This window comes from Ornithorhynchus anatinus, chromosome 5, assembly GCF_004115215.2.
Source record: "Ornithorhynchus anatinus isolate Pmale09 chromosome 5, mOrnAna1.pri.v4, whole genome shotgun sequence".
Classification (NCBI taxonomy): Eukaryota; Metazoa; Chordata; class Mammalia; order Monotremata; family Ornithorhynchidae; genus Ornithorhynchus; species Ornithorhynchus anatinus.
Genome location: NC_041732.1, coordinates 70713495 through 70737160, shown reverse-complemented (window position 1 = coordinate 70737160; position 23666 = coordinate 70713495). Strand labels below are relative to the sequence as shown.

The 23666-nt window shown below is 44.2% G+C and overlaps 1 protein-coding gene across 8 annotated transcripts in view; it reads left to right on the top strand.

Annotated features, from left to right (window-relative positions):
- Positions 1-23666, top strand: part of CAMTA1 (calmodulin binding transcription activator 1) — a 1175303-nt gene that overhangs the window by 1097248 nt on the left and 54389 nt on the right. For all 8 annotated transcript variants that reach the window (XM_039912082.1, XM_029064835.2, XM_039912081.1 and 5 more), the window contains one exon: positions 21430-21581. In XM_039912082.1, coding sequence (XP_039768016.1) covers positions 21430-21581 — 152 coding nt within the window. The remainder of the gene's footprint in view (positions 1-21429; positions 21582-23666) is intronic.

Below are 23666 nucleotides of genomic sequence, written 5' to 3'. Positions count from 1 at the left end.
ACCGATGCAATGGAAATATGTTTTCCAGAAATCCTCTTGCTCACTCCAAATAGTTATTTCCATACAATGTGCATTTTCCTGGCCCTCTGTTCTCTGTGACTCTAATGTGTTCTCTCACTTTTGAAGGGTTTTGTCTTACCTCGTTGAGTTAAATATTTATTTGACTATAGAATGCTTATTCTTTGAATATTAAGAATAAATAAAGAATATTCTTCACGGACCCCTAAAACGCACCAGAGAACTGGACATCATAAACCAGAGAACTATCATGCACCTGAGGTAGTTACAGCCTGGCTGTATGTGAGAATTTCTTTCGACTTGAACAGTAGTCTACAGATTGCAACTGGAGGGGGGAAATAAGTATCTGCTTTGGGGAAGTGTTTGAGTTGAGCAAAGATTTGTATTAATAGACATATTTAAAAATCTTGGTTAGTGAGGTGGAAATGGTGGTAAGTGGTAAACTGTTGAAATTTGATAGGCATCACAAGCCTCATTCAGGAGTATCAACATGATCAATCAGGCACTTGCTGTGCTCGGAGCACTAAACTGAATGCTTGGAGAATCATCAAAATGAATTCAAAGGTAAGATCTCTGCCCTTGAGGAGTTTCTAATCTAATGATAGATTATTCAACAGGTCCTGAAAAGGAGAGAGAATATGAAATCAACTCAGTTTGGAAAATATATGCCATCAGACCTAAGGAAAGGTAATCAAAGTAAAAATGAAAAAAAACTTGTCAAGAAATATGTTAGCAGAGAAAAAGCTAATAATGGAATAGTTAAGGAATAGGTCTGACATAGGAGTAGGCTAGAAAGTCCTACCCACTCTCCAAGATTGCGTCTCGCTTTCGGCTGGGTTTTGACCTTTTTCGGGGGGGGGGATTAGGTTCAATATACCTCTCTCCATTCTCCTGACATCTTGAGCCCCACATGGGACAGACTGTGCCCAACCCGATTTGCTCGTATCCACTTCAGTGCTTGGTACAGTACCTAGCACATAATGAGTGCATAATAAATATCACAAAGCGGTTATTAGCATGGCGTTTATGATTAAGATTTGATCTTGGGGTTTGGTGGTCCGGTTATCGATTGGTCTTTGCACATAGCCACTTTTACTAAATTACTTCATCCACCCAGAAATTACAGGCTCAAATAAATTGGCTTATATCCCATTTCAGCACCTCTGATTTTTCTCAATAAGGAAACCTATAGAACTTGAAAAATCCACAGAGTTCATTTAACTTTTTGATTGAACCCCGACTAATAGTTAAATTCCCAGATCGGCATTTGGGGAAGGTTGTTAGAGTCCGAAAAGTAAATATCCTATTGAAATGAATCAATCAAGATTAAAGTATGCATTTCTCCTAGTGAAACGGGGTTCTCGGGATTATTTCTCCGTCTGGCAGACTGAAGAGCTACATCCTGGCCAGATTGACCGCTGTCGGTCGAGGGGGGGGGGTTGTTGTTGCTGTTGTTTCATCCAGGGAGGTTCTCCTTGTTAAAACAGAGTGTTGGAAAGGAGCTTTTGTGGAGCTTCAAAGATAAGCAATCAACATTGTGTTTTTTTCATCATTCCAGGTTACCAGAGGTGTCATTTTTTCATGTGTAGGAGTGGTACATTCTTAGCCACTGGAAAATGGTGGTCAGCATGCTTCCTAAAGCCCCTTTTACTGACTCAGTATTACCCCGAGGCATTCCAATAGCCAAGACGTAAATAGACAACTAACTGGTCATTTTGATCAGGACAGGTCATTGTACTGCAGCCTCAGAAGGAGATTATCAACTGCTGAGTGGCTAACTTCCTTCCCTGCCAAGGCCTGTTAAAAATAACTCTTTGATGGCTATCACTTAAGATACCTTAGTTCCCAAATCCTAGAGAGAGAAAGAGTCTGTACCATCTCAGTTACTTTAGCAAGTGAGTGCAAAGGGATTTCTTTCCTACTAATTACACAATTAAGGAGAAATCTCAGAGCGTGGGTTCAAATGCAAGAACTGGAGCCTCTACAAAGAGGACCCGCTTCTCAGAAAAGCAGTTCTGCTGGGTTGTCCTAGACCGTGACTCTCTCACAAGTTAGCAAAACAGTTGGGAGCGTCTATACAGATGCCGTTCTTACAATTAGCTCTAAGAGCAAAACAGTGCCAACACGATCCTCTAAATAATGGATGGTAAGTGAGTGCTGAAGCAGCTCGTTGTCAGAGTCCTTTCCAAACCGCAGCCCAAGCCTGGGCTTTGGCAATCTGGGCCACCAGTAACCCAGGCAAATAACATCTATTAGGATAATAGTTGCAATATGGCCAGCAGCCAGGATTATTTTTGCATCCGCTTCTCAGGTACCAGGTAACGTTTCATTAGAAGATAATAATGTTGGTATTTGTTAAGCGCTTACTATGTGCCGAGCACTGTTCTAAGCGCTGGGGTAGACATAGGGGAATCAGGTTGTCCCACGTGGGGCTCACAGTCTTAATCCCCATTTTACAGATGAGGGAACTGAGGCACAGAGAAGTTAAGTGACTTGCCCAGAGTCACACAGCCGACAAGTGGCAGAGCTGGGATTCGAACTCATGAGCCCTGACTCCAAAGCCCGTGCTCTTTCCACTGAGCCACGCTGAGAGTATACCTGGATTGGAGTTTGGTTTTGAGCTGCCCCCCTTCCCCTTTTCCATTGTCTTCACCCTGCCCAGAGGTAGGATCAGCGTTTTCTCCCGGGAAGATAACCTGGTGTAAAAATGCTGCCTCCATGTTAATGGTGGAAATGGTAATAACGACCCCAATAGATTTCAGATGTTGCAAATGGAGGCAGCCAACAAGAGACACTGCCGCAGCAATCAGAACCTCCTTCCCTCCCTGAAAGAACTTCCCGAGTGTCACCTGATGTTTGGAAGGAGAGAAGAGCTTCGGGGGAAGCTCATTATAATTCTCATTTCATGAGACATCAGTAACTCTGCCCTTTAGACTGCCTGAGGTATGTAGAACCACACTAATGGACCAAGACGCACATCCCCGGGAAACTGGGACCTGCCGGCAAGGTATCTAAATCTGTGGTATGATGAACCCCTTTGGTGATGGGCCACCCCTGGATGAAGTGAAAGGATGACGATTGGAGGAGAAGCCTCAATTTGGCTTCATCCCTTTCACTGTGTCCTGCTTGAAGAATTGTAGCCGCCAACGGGATTGAGAGTAAAAGCGTGAGTGGGAGGCAGGGAGGAGTCCCCGACATTGCTTTCTGCCATTTGCGGAGAAATGAATCAGATCCCTAAGACTGGCGTGTATTAGGATGTGAGCAGGGGATCTTCTAAGGATTGAGCCAGATTGTAACCTGAAGGCATCACTTGACTCATCATCGCACACTCTCCCTTCTATTTTGAGTAACCATCATTTTTGTCCGTCGAACTTCTTTCAGCTTCGTCCCTCCAGCCACTGATTTCTAGAGAGCTACGTATTTTGTCAGTGGCTGTTTCCCATTGAGACCGGCGTAAATATTGTTTAAAGGGATATGAACTTCCGGGGCCAACAGCTTCGCTGAATCTTTTCCCTCAGATGGTCTAGGGCTCTTATCTAGGCTTATTTCGTGTCAGCCAAATTGATTTGACAGATTGAGAGGTTGTTTTCATTGCGGAGTAAGCCTAAACACACATGTTTTTTTGTGCCTTGGACTTGTCGAAATGAAAGTTAAATTGTCATTTAATAGGGTCACTGATATCCTGGTAAGATTTTCCAGGACAGTAGTTTAATTGGACGAGTTGAAACCACAAACATTTTTGTATGAAAGAAGTCTTCCACCAGAGGATATAGAGGCAAAATCGTGGTATAATAATAATAATGTTGGTATTTGTTAAGCGCTTACTATTTGCAGAGCACTGTTCTAAGCGCTGGGGGAGATACAGGGTAATCAGGTTGTCCCGCGTGAGGCTCACAGTTAATCCCCATTTTACAGATGAGGTAACTGAGGCACAGCAAAGTGAAGTGACTTGCCCACAGTCACACAGCTGACAAATGGCAGAGCCGGGAGTCAAACCCATGACCTCTGACTCCGAAGCCCAGGCTCTTTCCACTGAGCCACGCTTCCACCGGCTGCTTGCTCAGAAGTGAATGCGGAATGGAAAGGAAGAAATTATCTTCACCACCTAATTATCCATGCACAATTATTTTCAATTGATTTTTGCTTAAAGAACAAAGCTTACTTATTTTCAATTTCAATACAGAAACCATAATTTAAACTCCAACCATTCCATTTTGGATCAAAATGGTCATCTGTGTCCTAATATTTAAAAACGATTTTCCCCAAGAAGATAGATATTGTTGTCCAGCAGAATTCATAAGACATGGCAGTTTTCCCTCTCACGGGCAGTCTCTGTGAATGGTGTGGGTAACCCTGTCGCCATGTGTTTCGCTTCCCCGTAATTCCTGGAAAATTATGGAGGAAAAAGCTTGGAAGCTCTACTCTCTTTTAATATTATTAGAAGCTGTGAATATTTTCTGGCACTCACCGTTTTAACCAAATGCACAGAATTTCTCTCCTTTGAGATTCCAGTTCATGTCTGTTCTTGTGCTGATCCTGAGTATGTGTTACTTGGGCTCTGTCCATCATGCACCAAGCTGATCTTGACATTCCTTCCCCACAGACCTTCATAAATCTCAGGACTTGAAGGGATGGGGCAATCGCTATCAGCATTTCTAGACTGCAAGTCAATATATCATAAAAACGAGGTGGGGGTGGGGCGGAGAATGGTTTGCTCCGCATGCGCTCTCAACAGCAATCCTGTTAAATTAGTATTTTTAATTTCACAACTGTTCATTTTAATAACTGTGTTAACATGGTTGGACACTTTTCCTGAGTCACCTGTCTGTTCCCTCCCACCCTAAGTGGCTCTCCTATTAATGTTCTGTGCAGACCCTCAATATGCAGAGTGTCTTCAAAGATATTTTCTAGTGGCTTGGCATGTTTACCTGAGAAAGTCCTTAGCTGTTCAAGAAATAATCTGTTGAATTTGTTGATGAAATTCCTCAAATTTTCTGAGCATTCCTATACTTTTTGTCTGTAGCAATCTTGGCGAAATTTTCACTACTAATTTAATATCGAGCTCTCTGTTCTTCCTTCCCCTTTGCTGCCATTTAAAATTGTTTCCATCCTTCCTTTTTATTCCTTATTGGTGGTTTTTGTGGGTTTTCCTTTCCTTTTTTTTCCAGACTTGTAGTCCACTATTCTTTGTGCACGTATTCCTTAGGGTCCCAAAGGTTTTTTGTATTTTTCCCTACACTTGTGGATTTTAATTATTTCTTAAAGACTATCCTGACAAGATATGTAAATTCTCCCAAACTTGCTTTCTCGACAGCTAATTTGGTTTGAAATACTGGGCTGTGTTGATTCTTCCCGATAGTTGATGATGCTGGACCGACCTGCTTTTTTCCGCATACGATTCCTCTTCCTGGCAGTATCCTGAAATCCTTGTTGAGGAATCAACAGTCGATCAATCCCAATAGTGTTTATCGAGTGCTTCCTCTGTGCAGAGCACTGTCCTAAGCACTTGGGAGAGTACCGTAGAATGAATGTACATGGCCCCTGCCCGTAAGGAGTTATAACCTAGTGGGAGAGGGAGATACTAAAATGAATTACAGCTGGAGGGAAGCGACAAAGTTTAAAGACAGTGGAAAGAGGGAGGTGAGTACCTGTGCCGGGAGAAATCATGTGGGGAAGTGAGAGATGTCAGGGATGACCCCCTAGACGAGAGATGAGTTCAGAAAGGCTTTGAGAATAGGGAGAGCCGTGGACTGCCTGATATGAGTCTTGCAGAAGGGAGGGGGTGAGCAAGAAGTCGGTGGCAAGAGAGCCAAGGACAAGGCACAGTGAGTAACTTGGCGTGAGAGCGCGAAGAGAGTGAGCTGGGATCTGCTGGAGAGGTATGAGAGTAGGCAGGAGGGAGAGAGCTGATGGAGAACCTCAGAGCTGATGATCTGAAGTTTCTGCTTGATGCAGAGAGGAATGGGCCACTGAAGGTTTTTGAGGAGTGAGAGACCTAGAAAAAATGATATTTTAGAAAAAGGATCCGGGCAGCCAAGTGAAGTATGGACTGGAGAGGGGAGAGGCTGGAGGAAGGGAGGTCTGCAAGGAGGCTGATGCAATAATGCATGCACATCTTCTTAGTCACTTGGAATCCTCTTACCTCGTTAATGCTGGGTTATCTTCACCTCTCCAGTGGGTATGCAGTTATGTGTCCTAGTGTCCTTGGAGACTGTCTGAATTTCTCAATGTCACTTCTAGAAATGATTCTGCAGAGGCTTCTCAGTCCGTTTTCTCCTCCTGAGTAGTTCACCCTAACAGTAATGCTGATATCGGATTGCACCTTGCTGCTATCATAAACCATTTGCTGAAGGTATTTCCTCTGCCACAGAACATCCCCACTCCCGATTTTTGAGTGACTTTTCATTCAATAGTATTTATTGAGCGCTTACTATGTGCAGAGCACTGTACTAAGCGCTTGAAGTGTACAATTTCGGCAACAGAGACAATCCCTGCCCAATGACGGGCTTACAGTCTAATCGGGGGTGACAGACGGACAAAAACAAGAGAACATCGTCACAATAAATAGAATCAAGGGGAAGTACCCCTCATTAACAAAATAAATAGGGTAATAGAAATATATGCAAATGAGCACAGTGCTGAGGGGAGGGGGAAAGGAGGGGGGAAGAGCAGAGGGAAAGGGGAAAAAAAATAAACTCTAAGGTCCCACCGAGATATGAACTCGGATCGCTGGATTCAGAGTCCAGAGTGCTAGAGACAAGCAAGTGCATCCCAGAAAAATCATTGCTCAGAGCTATTTAATTTACCCTCTAGCCTCTAAAAAGTTCTCCAGGGTTGGAATTCATAATGTCAGTGTTCAGGGAAAGGTCTGGCAAATGAGTAGGTGAAAAGGTGCATTTCAGGTGTAAACTCAGTCTTGCTTTAGAATGATGAGAAAGGAGAGAAGATGTACTTTTCTCAGCCTTCTTGTTATCCTTAACTCGCCTCTCCGGCGTCCTGAAGGACTTGAAAGAGGAGTGACAGCTGCTTTCCAATTGGTGTAATGAGCTCTCCAGAAGCCATGACCATTCCAAGAAAGAATGAAGTGACTTTACCAGGATTTTTCCTGGAACTTCCTGAAAATTTCAAGAGGCTTCCTAAGCTGTGATTACAGTTATTAACAGAAATAATTGAAATGGTGCCCTCTTTTTCCTCACCAGCTTTTCCTGCCCGGGCAGTCAAGGGCTGCAAAATGGGATGTGAGAAGGACTCCTGTTCCTCATCCGGAGAGTAACAGGAGGGCACATATGCACTTAGCTACAAATAAACTCGTTTTAAAATAGCAGACGATGTTTGACAATCAGTCATTTACCGGCCAAGGTCTGCATTTACCCCATTCCTTGGCAACAGTCACAGTTATTGCTAAACCTGAAGGAGATCAGGTTCCTGCTCTTTTGGATTGTTGTATTGGCACCGACCGTTTGTGAATACAAGGTCAGGGGCTCAGGCCTTGATGAGCAACATGAAGGGACTGATTTTTCCAGTGTTGGCTCAATCGGTGGTATCTACTGAGCGCAGAACTCTGTACCGAGCACCTGTGAGAGTACGATATAACAAAACAAGCAGGCACGTTCCCTGTCCGTAATGAGCTTACAGGCTTGTGCTGGTCAGAACTTTTGAATATTTTGATCATTTATCACTTTTGATAAAAGTTCACCTTCCTTGAAAACTGTTTCTGAATGGAGTGTTTTCCAAACATTTTTGTGATTAATAGGCATTCCTATAATAAAGCTGTAGAGTGGGACATGTGGAGTCCAGGTGATCAGCTGTGTTGTGGGGAAGTAAAGGGGGAACTTTTCTGTTCTATGAATCCCATTTTTGTATGTAGTGTTCAGTGGATGAAGAAGAGTCTCATTACTCTGGTGTGAAAATTAATTTCATGTCTGTGAGGGAATCAAATTTCCTCACAGGTTTTCTACCAGATTCCCACACAGGCATACTGTAGTTTCACAATTTCATACCTGGTCTGACAGGAAATGGCAAACATTCAAGAGAGCCCCAATGAGCTAAGTTTCCCTGTGATTTTCAAGTTTGCTCCATTGGATTGTGATCATCCTAAAGATCATTTCTTCATTAAAAGGATGCTGTGACTGCTAATTAGTACTTGAGAGCCCATTTAATATACAGTGTGGAAGGCTGAAGCAGCCTCTCAGAATTCTTGCGGCAAGTTTTAAAGTTCATTCCATTTATCCAAGAAATGAGTTTGCAACAGAAGATATTCCCAGGGCAGGAAAATGAAGACCTTCCAGGTATTGCATGGAGGAGCCATAAAAATGAACTGGCAATTAGTTGGTTAAGACTTGCAGCTGGATGAGGAGCATAAATTATCATGAGGAAAGAAGCAGAGGCAGCTGAGAGCTAAGATCCAACGGGAAAATCCATCCCAAGGGAACGACGGTGTTTTGTTTTCCCACCTCTCAACTCTTGGGAGTTGCAACCTCTTTCAAGACGAGGGAGTCCAGTGGCTTCTGCTGACATGCTTGATCCCTAGCTTATAGAAGAAAAGAGTATTTCCTTCTCTTGGTCCATTCCCTCCAAGTGACTTCTTTTGGCTCAGGTATGTGAGGGAAACGGAGATGAACGTAATTCGAGTTTCTGCCATTTCCAATCCTTTCATGCTTCTGTGTATACAACAGAAAAGGAGCTAAAGGGGTCCCAGAAGGGAAGCAGGCTGGAACCTGAGATGGATGAGCGTGTTTTCCACTGAGCTAATATGTTGTTGTTGTTGTTGGAGGTGAAGGGAGAAAAGGAGAAGCCTAGCATGCTATCATTCCTCCTGTAGACACATTCAGTGATATTTAATCCTTTTAAGTGGTATTCCATCCCCAGCCTGCCATGACTGTGTTGAGTAACCTCCAGTTCCGATTTGGCTAACCGGATATTTTAAACCGGTTTTCTTGGTTTTGCAAACACTTTGCCATTTTTACGCGATTAAGATTTGAAATGAGCTGCCCAGAAAGCATTACTTCATTGTGATGGTCTGGATTTGTTAGCTTCAAAGCCCACGAAGGAGTTGGTAAAGAGTTATAGCCCTTCAAGAGACTGTCACCGTAGAATAGGAAATTGAATTTAAAGAAAATAGATAAAGGTGGTGATTTATTCCTTTTACTGCATTTTGTTTTTAATAGGTACAGTGCCTGGCACAGAGTGAGCGCTTAACAAAATACAACAGTAAATGGTTGTTTTTACCATTTCAGGTACAGAAGTTTCACAGGCCATAATTTGATCATGTCTTGGTTAACTTTTTATATGAGATAGATAAGACATAAAGCATTGGGTTCCAAATTTATTGGCATGGCAACCCTCCTCCTCTTGATTGTTGTGGGAAAGGAGGGGAGGCCAGAAGTCTTACACCTGAGCTCCGGGAAGAGTTTTTTTGTTTGTTTTGTTTTTATGGTATTTGTCAAGTACTTTTTATGTACCTGTCAGAGTACTAAGCGCTAGGGTAGATACAAGCTAGTCCAGCTGGACAAAGTCCATTTCCCACATGGGGTTCACAGTTTTACTCCTCATTTTACAGATGAGGTAACTGAGGCACAGAGAGGTTAAGTGGCTTGCCCAAGACCACACAACAGACAAGTAATAATAATAATAATAAATTGGTATTTGTTAAGCGCTTACTATGTGCCGAGCACTGTTCTAAGCGCTGGGGTAGACATAGGGGAATCAGGTTGTCCCGCGTGGGGCTCACAGTCTTAATCCCCATTTTACAGATGAGGGAACTGAGGCACAGAGAAGTGAAGTGACTCGCCCACAGTCACACAGCCGACAAGTGGCAGAGCCAGGATTAGAACCCAGATCCTTGTGACTCCCAAGCCTGTGCTCTATCCATTAGTCCACACTGTTGCCCTTAGAGTTGCCCATTAAGGTGTCTGTCTGTAGTTGTGGCTCTCAGAGCAGTTTTCCTCTTAAATAATAGTAATAATAAATATGGTATTTAAGTGCTTACTTATGTGCTAAGCACTTTTCTAAGTGCTGGGGTAGATACAAGGTAATCAGGTTGTCCCACGTCGGGCTCCCAGTCTTCATCCTCATTTTACAGACGAGGGAACCGTGGCCAGAAGTTAAGGTCTCACAAGGTCCCACATCAGACAAGTGGCGGAGCCGGGATTAGAACCCAAGTCCTCTGACTCCCAAGCCCGTGCTCTTTCCACTGAGCCATGCTTCTTTACTATCACCATGTCCAAAAGGAAGCTAGAGGACTTGGAGTCGCTCATGTGACAGGTCTGTTAAATTTAGTGATGGGGAAAGGCTTCAAAACTGTGATGGCAGAGTAAGGCCTGGGACTCAGAAGGATATGGGTTCTAATCCCCGCTCTGCCACCTTTCTGCTGTGTGACCTTGGGCAAATCAATTTATTTCTCTGGGCCCAGTTACCTCATCTGTAAAATGAGACTTGAGACTGTGAGCCCCATATGGCAAAGGGAGTGTTTCCAACCCCATTTGCTTGTATCCACCCCAGTGCTTAGGACAGTGCCTGGGACACAGTAAGTGTTTAACAAATACCATTATTATTATTACAACTGAAAGATCTTTATAGAATCTGTTTACGAACCAGTGACGTAGAGAATATTTTATCATTTTATCTATCAGTAAATGGTACTTCTTCTAAGACTAAACCCCCTTTCCTCAACTCCCCCCTTTCCGTGTCACCTTGACTCATTCCCTTTGCTCTTCCCCCCCCTTCCCTGCCCCATAGCACTTATGTATATATGTATATATCTATAATTTTATTTCTTTATATTGACGCCTATTTACTTGTTTTGATGTCTGCCTCCCCTCCTTCTAGACTGGAAGCCCACTGTGAGCAGGGATTCTCTCTCTATTGCCGTATTGCACTTTCCAAGTGCTTAGTACAGTGCTCTGCACATGATAAGCGCTCAATAAATGCAATTGAGTGAATGAATAAGAATGGCAGGGGGAAAGACCAAAAGCAGTTTTTAGGACTAGACTACCTTCAGTATTGCCTAGCTCCCAGTCTTTGATTACTACACTATCATTTATTGGAGTGGTGTTAGAATAGAACAAACCTCTGGGAGGTGGCCAGATGTATTCAGGGAACCCACATTTAATGGTTGGGAGGAGAAGGATGAACCCAAAAAGGAGAAAAAGAAAGTTGGGATGTACAAGAACAGTCATGGAAGTGTGGCTGGCATATAGAAAAATAATAATAATGGTATATGTCAAGCTCATATTATGTGGCAAGCACTGTTCTAAGCGCTGGGGTAGATAGAAGCTAATCAGGCTGGACACAGAAGTCAACTGGTGGTATTTATTGAGCATCGGCTGAATATGAAGTACTGTGCTAAGCACTTGGCAGAATAGAGCAGAAACAAAACTCACAGTCACTACTCTCAAGGAGCTCACATTCTAAAGGGGGAGATGGAGAAAAAAGTATTTGCAAATACTGGGCTTCGGTAGCTATGGCAGGAAATAGTTCAACCGTATCAAGAAGAGGAGTTTATGCCAAGTGGACAAGACTGAAGCTTTTAAATTTATTATTTGTATATTTGTTGGCATTTGTTAAGCGCTTACTATGTGCAGAGCATTGTTCTAAGCACTGGGGTAGATAGAGGGTAATCAGGTTGTCCCACGTGAGGCTCACAGTTAATCCTCATTTTACAGATGAGGTAACTGAGGCACAGAGAAGTGAAGTGACTTGCCCACAGTCACACAGCTGACAAGTGGCAGAACTGGGATATGAACCCATGACCAAATCTGGCCCAAAGTGGTCGTTTGTCAGGTAGATGAAAATGGGGAGAGAGAGAGAGAGAGAGAGACAGAGACAGAGACAGAGAGAGAGAGAGACGGCTGGGTAGGAAAGGATACCAACGACTCAGTAGTTTGAGGGTCCTCAACAGTTGACGGGGGCAGAGGAGGGGATAGAGAACTATAGGAAGGTGCTTAGTGTCCAGAAAAAAAAAAAAGACCCAGCATGGATTGTGGAGTAGAGAATCAATAAAAAAGGAAGAATATAATCACGGAGAGGTCAGCAGAAGAAAACAGTCATAGTAGTGATGGTATTTATTAAGCACTTACTGTGTGCAGATCATTGTATTAAGTTTTGGGAAAGAATACAGAGGTGGGAATTAGATACGGTCCCCGTCCCTTGTGGAGGCTCAGGATCTAAGTGATCACTGAGGCGTCCAAGAATGAATTTGTAATAGGCTGATCTAGCACGCCACAGTTTCCAGGTTTTTCTCCTCTCATACTGACTTAAGGGCACAAGAGCAGAGAGAACTCAGTTGCCTTGTACTCTCCCAAATGCTTATACATTGTTCTGCAAACAGTAAATGCTCGATTAATGTCATTGAGTGATTAATTGAATGATAAAAGAAAAAGTATTCCAGGGATGAACCAAGAGTGGGGGGTATGGAACCAAATGCAGGGAACCGAAAGGGGAATAAAGGAGTTTAGGATATGGGTGATGAATAAAATGAGAGAGAACTGACCCTAGACTCTAGGATCCCAAGGAAGGTCAGGTGTGAAAAGAGAAAGGGAGTGGAAGTTGGGATAAAGCTCGTTACGAGCAGGGAATGCGGCTGCTAATTCTGTTGTATCGTACTCTCCCCAGTGTTTACTGCGGTGCTCTGCACATAGCGTTCAATAAACACTATGGAAACCCATAGTGGAGGTGGATATCACATTCCAAGCGCTTAGTACAGTGCTCTGCACATAGTAAGCACTCAATAAATACTACTGAATGAATATCATCTTGATCACCTCAAGGCCAGAGCAGCATTGATAATAATGAGCTCCAAGGTACAGAACTGTATTTCCATGCCGGTGAACTCACTGTGTAGTAACCTGTCTGCCCTCAGTTGGAGTTCAGTATATATGTTGTCGACAGAAAAGAGTTGGAAGTATGGGCCAATGAAGCGGAATTTGGAGGCAGAAATGTCCGTGGGATTATTGATGTTGACTATTTAAATTAATGAAAGAGGAATGTGGAAACTGGCCGGAAAGAAAGAAGAAAACCAAGTGCCTTCGTCATCCGGAGAGATAGAGGTAGAACCCCTGACCGGTAGGCGAAAGACAGCGGAATCTGTGGTAAATGGTAGAGGTAGATGGCGTGGTTTTGAAGAATTGTAATAATAATTCAAATAATGATAGAGTTTATTAAGCATTAACTGCATGCCGAGTACCGTGCTATGCCCTGGAATAGATACAAAACAAATTGGATATAGTCCCTCTCCCACGTGGCGCTCACAGTGTAAGAGCCAAGGTAGAACTATATTTTACCCCCATTTTACAGGTGAGGAAACTGAGGCCCGGAGAAGTTAAAAGATTTATGTAAGGTTGCACTGCAAGAGGCAGAGCTGGGACTAGAAGCCGATGCCCCTGATGTCCTGTCCTCTGCTCTTTCCACTAGGCCGTACTTCCTCAGATGAGAGAAAGCAAGAAATGGGGGCTTTATGAGGGTAAAGAAGTGGCATGATGGGGCTAGACATGAAGCGGTCCTTCCCCCCTGCCACTTCCTTAAGGCTGAAGGCTGTGAGTGGAGCACTCCTATGGAGAAAAGCACCAGGAATCAAGTGTCACTGGAGAGAAACAGTTTTGACTAATTGTGAGAGAGAGAATATGTCCACAGCGGGACGAGGATTCCCCAGGTCTCAGCAGAGGACAGTAAAGGGAGCTTTTGGACTGAAGAGAGAGCGATGACATCGGAAGCGTGGAAACTGGGGATGAGATTGAAGCAGTGGAAGTGGGTTGTGTAGTTTTTTTGCCCGCTGTTGGATTAGGGTGGATTAGCAGTGAGGCCTAATGAAAAGAGAACAGGCCTGAGACTCGGAGGGCCTCGGTTCTATTCCCGGCTCAGCATTTGTCTGCTGTGTGACCTCAGGCAAGTCATTTAACTTCTCTGTGCCTCGGTTTTCTCATCTATAAAGTGGGCATTAAATGCTGCTTCTCCCTCATCTCAGACTGTGAGCCGCAAGTGGGACAGGGACCGTGTTCAACCTGGTTATCTCGTGTGTACCATAGCTTTAGCATTTATAGTGTTAGGCACATAATAAGTGCTTACCAAACACCACAACTAATTACTGGGGATATTGGAGAGGGTGGGGCTTGGAGTTTCTTGAGGGCTGCTTTTGGAAGTGATAGGGTGTTTTATAGAGAAGCAGCGTGGCTTAGAGCACTGGCTTGGGAGTCAGAGGTCATGGGTTCTAATCCCCGCTCTGCCACTTGTCTGCTGTGTGACTTCGGGCAAATCAATTTACTTCTCTGGGCCCAGTTACCTCATCTGTAAAATGAGACTTGAGACTGTGAGCCCCACGTGGGAAAGGGATTGTTTTCAACCCCATTTGCTGTGTCCACCCCAGTGCTTAGGCCAGTGCCTGGGACATAGTAAATGTTTAACAAATACCATTATTATTATTATTATTATTACAACTGAAAGATCTTTATAGAGTCTGTTTACGAACCAGTGACATAGAAAATATTTTATCATTTTATCTACCAGTAAATGGTACGTCTTCTATGACTAAGCCCCCTTTCCTCAGCTCCCCCCTTTCCGCGTCACCTTGACTCTTTCGCTTTGCTCTTCCTCCCCTTTCCCGCTGTTACCTCATCGGTAAAATAGGGATTAAGACTGAGCCCAACGTGGGCCAACCCGATGACCTTGTGTCTCGGTGCTTAGAACAGTGCTTGGCACATAGTAAGCACTTTACAAATACCAACATTATTATTTCATTTCTCTCTGCCTCATTTATCTCATCTGTAAAACAGAGATTGAGACTGTGAACCCCACATGGGACAGGGACTGTGTCTAACTCGATTTGTTTGTATCTATCCCAGTGCTTAATGTGGATGCCTGGCACACAGTACTTGAGAAATACCATTATTACTATTATTATTAATAAAGGAAAATTTCTCTAGCGAGACTACTGGATTAAATACCTGGTTTGGAGGTGTCAGTGCCTGGCACAGAGTAAGCCCTTACCAAATACCATAATTATTATTATAATTTTTATTAGAGTTGGCTTGCATCAGTCCTACAGCCTCTAGAAAAGATGTGGTTGTCAGAGTTGTTGAGAAGGGTCCATTCTTCCTCAACTCCTTCAGAGAAACTGAGTCGAGGGCCAGAGGAAATCACTGAAGAGTGCCAGCCACAGAGCTAAGTGGGTACGTATGACCGATGATGGGCAGAGCTTCTAAAGACTCATTCTAACTATAAAGTATAATGACAGAGGAGTGAGGGAAACCCACCTTTGCAAGACATCCACCCACAGGGCTACTCTGCCCGATGTGGAGAAAGCCAGAAAAATCAATCACTTGTATTTATTGAGCACTTACAGAGCATCGTAATAAGTGCTTGAGAGAGTGCAGGAAGAAAGAGTTGTAGGCATAATAATGTTGGTATTTGTTAAGCGCTTGCTATGTGCAGAACACTGTTCTAAGCGCTGGGATAGATACAGGGTAATCAGGTTTTCCCACGTGAGGCTCACGGTCTTCATCCCCATTTTACAGATGAGGTAACTGAGGCCCAGAGAAGTGAAGTGACTCGCCCACAGTCGCACGGCTGACAAGTGGCAGAGCCGGGATTCGAACCCATGATCTCTGACTCCCAAGCCCAGGCTCTTGCCACTGAGCCACGCTGCTTCCCATGTTCCCATGTTCTTTATCCACAAGAAGCTTAACAGCCTGGAGGGGGGGGAGACAGAAATTAAAATAAATTGAAAATAAGGAAAATGGCAGAGGTAAGGGTATTATAATAATAATAATGATACCTGTTATGCACTCACTATGTGCCAAACACTGTTTTAAGGACTGGGGTAGATAAAAGTTTATCAGGTTGGACACAGTCCCTGTCCCATATGGGGCTCATACTCTTAATCCCCAATTTACAGATGAGGTAACTGAGGCCCAGAGAAGTGAAGTGACTTGCTCCAGGTCACGCAGCAGACAAGTGGCAGAGCTGGGATTAGAACCCAGGTCCTTCTGATTCCCAGGCCTGTCCTCTATCCATTAAGCCGTGCTCTTCTCCTAGACACAAGTGCCGCGGGGCCGGGAGTGGGGTGAATATCAAGTGCTTGGGTGACAGGAAGGAAGGCGAATAGGGAAAATGTGGACCTAGTCAGGGAAGGCTTCTCGCAGGAGACGTGATTTCAGTAGGACTGTGAAAGTGTGGAGGGTGGTGATTCTGACACAATCACGGCCTGCGGCAGGTAAGGGATTTGGCTTACCAGGGTGTGAGTGGGAGCTGATATTTCTTCTGCATCTTCCAAAAGCTCCTAATGGCATAGAAGAGTTGAGTTGAGTTGTCTTTTGGTTCGAAAGCATTGCTGGTGACAGTGAGATTGTATCCATGAGTGTCGGTCACCGTGCGAATCACTTGCACGCTGTGTCCCTGAAAATACGGTAGTAATCCTCAGTGGGATGGTCTGGTTTTAAAATTCCTCCAGGGCAGTAACTGGGTACCTAGTGTCTGTGATATTACCCAAAATATGTAGCCTCAGTAGGCAGTCAATAAATAGTATTTTTTTAATGGTATTTGTTGAACACTGTGTGCCAGGCACTGCTCTAAACTCTGGGATAAGTAGTAGGTGATCAGGTTGGACACAGTCCATGTCCCACAGTAGGGTTCCTGGTCTTCATCCCCAATTCACAGATGAGATAATTATCGATAATGATTGCATATCTGTATGTGTTTACAGATCTGCCTTTGTTCAGACATATGTTCAGACAAATCATTTTTTAAATGTGCAAATTCCAAGTCATGGAAATGGAGAAGTTAGGTTCTTATGGGCATAGTATGCATATTCATGATCTTTAGGCTAAAAAAATACTCTCTTTTCTAAGTAAAAGAGGAGTTAACATTGTTATTGTATCTTTTTTATTTCCCTTACTTTTTGGACATTTTTAGAGCAGAATTGACCGTTTTTGACTTAATCTTTCCGTGTCATTTTTGGGGGTCTAAAACCATAATGTCATTTTAAAAGTTCTGTATCGTATTACTAAAGCTTTGGACAGTTTTCTCTGGACACCAGGTTCAGTTTCTCTGCTGATTGTTTATCATCAGTGAGAAAGCAGCAGGATTCCAGCAGCCAGAGCCCCTGTTTTTCGAGCATCTCTCCTCTGAACCCTTTCAGCCCAACACCGCCTTCACTCCCCATAAAATGACCTTTACTAAAGCAGGTGAACTCTTACGCGGCAAAGAAGTAGTATATTTTACGAATTATTTGTCATTTCTTGACCCCTCTGAGGGGACCTAACAAAATACCTTAGCCAAGGAATTATGCTTGTGTATTGGTCAGAGACAGACTGCTGCTGGAGATGAGCCAGTTTCAGGGTGCTTTGACGTTAAATCATCCCAAAGAATAGCATGCAAACCTTGTGGTCATTTTAATTTTTGCCCTTGTTCCAGGCTATGTCCTCCCTAAGGAAAAGAGCAATTAAGGAGGCTGAAATTCTCTTGGCATTTCTGACCCCAAAGTAACCACCGTTTTGCAAAGAAAATGACGGGACAAAAAGCGATGGAGCAAAACGAGGGTCAAAATCCATCAGCCTCTTGGGACCACATCCGGTTACTCCAGCGGAGCTATTTTGTGGCAAATAGCATATCTCTAACTTTGTAGGCTAGTGTGAAGTGATCTAGTATTTTTATTGCTGTTGTTAAAAACGGTTACTATCTCCACGACCGATTAATCTTCGTTATTCACGGTGCACCCATCTTATTACTTGGAATTTGTTTGAATGTGTCTGACAATAGCATTTATCTGTGAGCGTGATAAAGCTGTCAAACCCAAGCAAATACAGTTGTCGCTTTTGAATTCGTTGTCAGTTATTGAGAGGGGAACATGAACCTTCCATCCAACTGACTAACTGTGCCTAACGAGCAGAAGAACAGTTGTTTTGCTCCACTGTAAACTGTCCTTGCAGAGAAGAAAGTGGGGCTGTGAAAGAATGACTTTGATTTCTAGTAGACCCTTCTCGGTCTGGGCTGCTCAGAAAGCGCTCGGCTCAATCGTTTCAGTGTGTATTTATCAATGTTTTCTCCTTTTAATTGTCACTACTTTCCCGTTAGAGAACGGAGAGGCTCCGAGATGCTATTAAGCATGATATCATTTTGTTAAGAGGCAAATAATTGCTCCCGAGCATCTTCACGGGGCCGTTTCGCCGAGCGGCTTAATGATATGAAAAAGTTGACACCGTTCGGCGATAGGGAATAGTGTTCGACACACAAACGGAGGGAAAGCCATTAACCTCTGCGGCAAATATGTGGTTCCTTTTCAGAGCGAGAGGGCTGTAGACATTGAAATGTTTGACACGGGGACGCCGCGGGAAGGGGCCGGCTCAGTGATGTCAGGGACTTGTCAGTCTCTGCAGTGTGCGTGCTCAGCATGGTAATGGGCCGGGAGGAGGGAATGACAACCGACTGCACTGCAGCACACTGCAGCACTGCCAGAACAAAGACTGGGTAGGAAAACATGACTGCAATAGGCACTCGGCACTGACCGGGGTTGGGGGAGCGTTTTCGGAACACGCTTCTCATTTCGTATGATGCTAATTCCCGGCCCCCGGGGTTCGGAATGATTTGAAACGAGTGAAATCATTACCGAGCCTCTAATTGTATGCGTGTAAGTTTTGCGGGCTTGAAATGAAATAAATCGATGGAGGTGTAAGTTTGAAAGCAAACCCGCTCTGGAAAAGAAAGGAGGGCAGGCAGATTTAGAGGCGAATGGGTGGCCGAACCTAACAGGGTATGGGGTAAGCAGAAGAATTGGTGATTCCAAGTGATAACTGAGCCCTACTGCTGATTCTAAATATTGACACCTCTTCAAGAAGGTGTCAGATAAGTCCCACGTTCTTTTTAAAGGCTCAGACGATTTTCCAGTGACAGGATAATTTTGTTTTATAAACATGAGAATTAACATTTTAGCTAATTATTTTACACTTCTCATTCTTGATGGGCAAATGTAAAATTGTCTTTTGCTCAGTTTAGCAAAAACGGTAAGCTTGTCGTTCAGTTTTACAGCCATCCTGAGGAGCGTTGCCTCCTTGTGTTTGCTCCATAGTGGCAGCAAACTCAGCAGAAGTGCACATCTGTCATTCATCTGAAGTGGGTAGAGAAATAAGGAGTTGCATCTTTCTGCTGAAAGAGTAACTTTTTTCCTTGCTACACATAACCGATAGCATAGAAAGAAGCCTTGTGAGTCTTCAAAAACCACTTTTAGTAGTGATTTGGGGTGGTAGGGAGGCTGGAAAAAAGTCAACATGGTCGTGATAACATCATGTCCTGAAATTGTATTGATAGAATGTTCTTATAGTAGTCCTTCTTAACTTCCCAGAGAGTTTGAGCATTGTATTTTCTAGGGTAAATCTGCTAACGCACTTTCCCCTCCCATTTTTCTCCCGATCTCACAGTTTCTGTCCGCTGAGTGTGTTCCTGGGGCAAGAGCAAGATTTAGCACCAGCAAAACGAGCGTCATGCCTTCCCCCTGGATTGTTGGATTTTTTTTTATGGTATTTGTCAAGCACTTACTATGGGCCAGGCACTGTACTAAGTTTTGGAGTAGAGATGAGTTAATCAGGGTGTACACAATCCCTGTCCCAACTGGGGCTCACAGTCTTCATCCCCGTTTTACAGCTGAGTTAACTGAGGCACAGAGAAGGGAAGTGACTTGCCCAAAGTCACAGAGCAGACAGGAAGCAGAGCCGGACTGTAACTGGGGTTGACCAAAATCAGGGTGATCTCTGGACAGAAGGACTATTAAAAGCTAATAAAATACTTTTTTCCGTGTTAATTCACACCGATTCATTGTCTGAATTGACTAGACAGATGTCATCTACCTTTGAAGAGAAGTGGTAGCCTTCACTATTCAACCTGTAACTAAGGTGATGGAAACTAAGCTGTGGATCACTCGATCCAAATATGGTATTTATTGAGCACTTACTCTCTGCAGAGTACTGTACTTGGCTATCGGGAGAGTATAATTGAGGAAGTAGACGCCAACCCTGCCTTCGAGAAGCTTACAGTCTAACAGGGGAGATGGACATTAAACATGTATTTCAGGTGGGGGAAGCAATTGAGTATAAAAATATGTACAGAAGTGCCGCGGGGCTAGAGGTTAGGGCGCGTCCCTAAGAACTTAGACGGTGATGACTCAAATGCCTAAGTGATGCAGAAGAAAGATCATTTGGCAGAAATTAATCAGGGAAGTCTTCCAGGAGGAGATGTGATTTTAACAGAGCTTGGAAGATGGAGAGAATGGTGGTCTGCCATTTGTGAGGTGGGAGGGAAGATGTGAGCGAGGAGTCAGTCATGAAAGAGAGAAGAAGATCAAGGCACAGCGAGTACGTTGGTATTAGATGAACAAAGTGTGCGGGCTGAGTTGTAGCGGGACGTAGTGGTTGTGGCGCGTAGTTGTAGGTAGGAGGAAGAGAGCTAGGAGGAAGAGAGCTGATTGAGGCTTTAAAGCCGATGGCGAGGGATTTCTCCTTGATGAATAGGTGGACGGGCAACCGTTGGAGGTCTTTGAGGAGTAGGGGGACTTCTACAGAACGATATATTAGAAAAATGGCACAGGTAGTAGAGTGAAGTACAGACTGCAGAGTGGGAGGTCAGTGACGAGGCTAATGCAGTAGTCGAGATGGGTTCGGACAAGCGCTTGGACAATCATGGTGACCGCTGGGTGAGGAAAGGGTGGATTCTGGATATGTTGCGAAGATAAACCGAAAGGATTTGGTGACTGACTGAATATACCGGCTGAAGGAGCGGCATGAGTCAAGGATAGTGCCAAGGTTGCGGGTGTGTAAGACGGAGGAAGATGATGTTGTATACAGTGATGGGGAAAGGCATGGGAAGGAATGTGTTTGGGAGGGAAAATGAGTTCTCTTCTGGACCTGCCGAGTTTGAGGTATCGGCGGGACATCCAAGCGGAAAGGTGGAAGGCGTCGGACAGAAGTTATTTCACCAAATGTAGAAAAACGTTTCTAGTCTAGCTCAGGGCAAACCATACAATATGTTCAGGTACCGTACTATATATGGATTATCATAACTCGAGGCAGTAATATTTAGTAGTGAACTTTTTATCTCTTTGCCTCCCTCCTAGCTCCGCCACCAGTATCATCACAATGGTTTTCAGTAGCAAAAGCGATACCTCGATCCTAAAGGTTGAGTCAAACATATTTTTAAACGTTTGAATGATAACCCAGCGTGCAGAGATGGGAGATAATATGGCAATCCTATTAGCAAAGGGGAGAACTGCCGTGGGGTCGGTGTTGTCCTGGGAAATATGAAATATTTGGCGAAGGGCCAAAGTGATACGGAGAACAATCCCTTCCTCTCCCTCGCTCCCGATAGTCCGAGGAGTTTCATTTGACTGCTGCTCCCTTCGGGTGCAACCTCATGATCTGTCTTGTTCTACCCTAGATAACCAGTTCAGGATGTCCATCCTGGAACGACTGGAGCAGATGGAAAGGAGGATGGCCGAGATGACGGGATCCCAGCAGCACAAACAGGGCGTTGGAGGAGGGGGCAGTGGAGGCGGCAACGGGAGCGGAAATGGCGGAAGCCAGGCCCAAGTATGAACCCCTGTGCACCCTGAATCATTCTGTCTACATCCATTTTGTATTTAACCACCACCACCTCCCCTCAGGGCCGACGTGATGCAGGGGAGACCCTAAAATAGGGCAGAAGTGCAAACCAGTCTCTATATTAGGAAGAGTTCTAAGGCCTCGGGGCAAAATCCCGGGAACCAATCCAGTCAGCTCCGAATATGGACCTGTGTGCCCAATTCGAAATGTGGCTAGGCCTAATAGGACGAACCTCCCCTTCAGAGGGGAGGGGAGTGAGGCTATATTTGTGCGGTTGTCCTGTGGACCGCTGAGAGGTGTAGTCCCAGCCCACATCTGAGTCGCTCCGGGTACATTTCAGCAGTAGCCATGGCCGTGGCTAACGGTTCCTGTCCCAGCCTGGCCTGAGGAGGCTTGAATTTGAGAGGAAGTTGGGGGAGTGGGCTCCCCTCGGCCAATACCAGGACTCTTAACGGAAGATAGTTTGGGCCTTTTGGTGAAGCGCCACCCAATAAGGGCATCTAAATAGTTGACTCATTAATGACTCTTTAGCCGTAGGTCGTGTTTATTACTCTCGGAGTCGAGTAACCGGGAACACCTGGGAGTTGCTCAGGTACGGATTCACGTAATAGGCGACTCTATCAATCAAAAAAAAAGTGTTGGTGTTAAGTGCTTACTATGTGCAGAGCACTGTTCTAAAAGCTGAGGTAGATACAGGGTAATCAGGTAGTCCCACATGAGGCTTCACACTCTTAATCCCCATTTTACAGATGAGGTAACTGAGGCACAGAGAAGTTAATTAATCGATCGATAGTATTTATTGAGTGCTTAATGGGAGCACCTGGGAGCTGCTTAGATATGGAGTCGTGTAATAGGCGACCATCGAACAGTCAATCAATTGATCGTATTTATTGAGTGCTCAACGAGAGCACCTGGGAGCTGCTCAGGTATGGAGTCATGTAACAAGCGACTCAGTCATTTTTTTTGAGTGTTTACTGTGTGCAGAGCACTGTACTAAGCATTTAGGAGAGTATGATATAACAGTTGGTAAAAACATTCCCCGCTCACAGTGAGTTTACAGTCGAAAGGGGGAGACAGACATTCTCATAAATAAATAAATTATGCATATGTACATAAGTGCTGTGATGTTGAGGGAGGAGTGAATGAAGGAGGCTAATTCTGACACACGAGAAGAGAGACCAGAAAGACCTATGGAAGACATCAACAACATTGAGCACCACTGTGACCTTAGTAAAAGTGCAGTCATGATTAGGAATCCCTCCTTCCTGCCCTGGTTAAAAAGAAAGGCATTTAAATATTTGGCACAGGTTAAGATCATTCATTTAGTAGATCTTAGAACACATCCTGAAGATATTAAACTGTAGGAAACACTAACAAAAATAAACATTTTGAGCTGAATTCTCCTCAGATGAAGTCACATCTCTCCCGGTTCAAAGTTCAGTACTTTTGGGAGTTGCATGATCTCTTCCAGGTCGCTGAGGACCATTTTGTACACAAATGCTTCTGGTCCCCGAATTAACGTGAGTAAAATCCTTAGAGTCCTTCGTGACTCTGTACTAGGTAGAAAACCTACCACACATCTGACTTCTTGAGCTGCTCCAAAAGTCACCATGTACCAAATTCAACCCTAAATAGCAACACTGGATCAACAACATTAAATAATAATTGTGGTTATGTAAGTGCTTGCTATGTGCCGGGTACTATACTAAGCGCTGGGGTAGGTACAGGCTAACTCCCCCGATTAGACCGTGAGCCCATCGCTCGGCAGGGATTTTCTCTATCTGTTGCCGAATTGTACATTCCAAGTGCTTAGTACAGTGCTCTGCACTTAGTAAGTGCTCGATAAATGCTATTGAATGAATGAATAATCAGGTTGGCGACAGTCCCTGTCCCACATAAGGTTCACGGTTTCAAACCCAATTTAACAGATGAGGTAACCGAGGCAAGAGAAGTTAAGTGACTCGCCCAAGGTCACCTAGAAGACAAGTGGCAGAGATGGGATCAGAACCCAGCTTCTTCTGACTTGCCCAGTCCTGTGCTCTCTATCCATTAAAGCCTTTTAGCAGCCTGTCT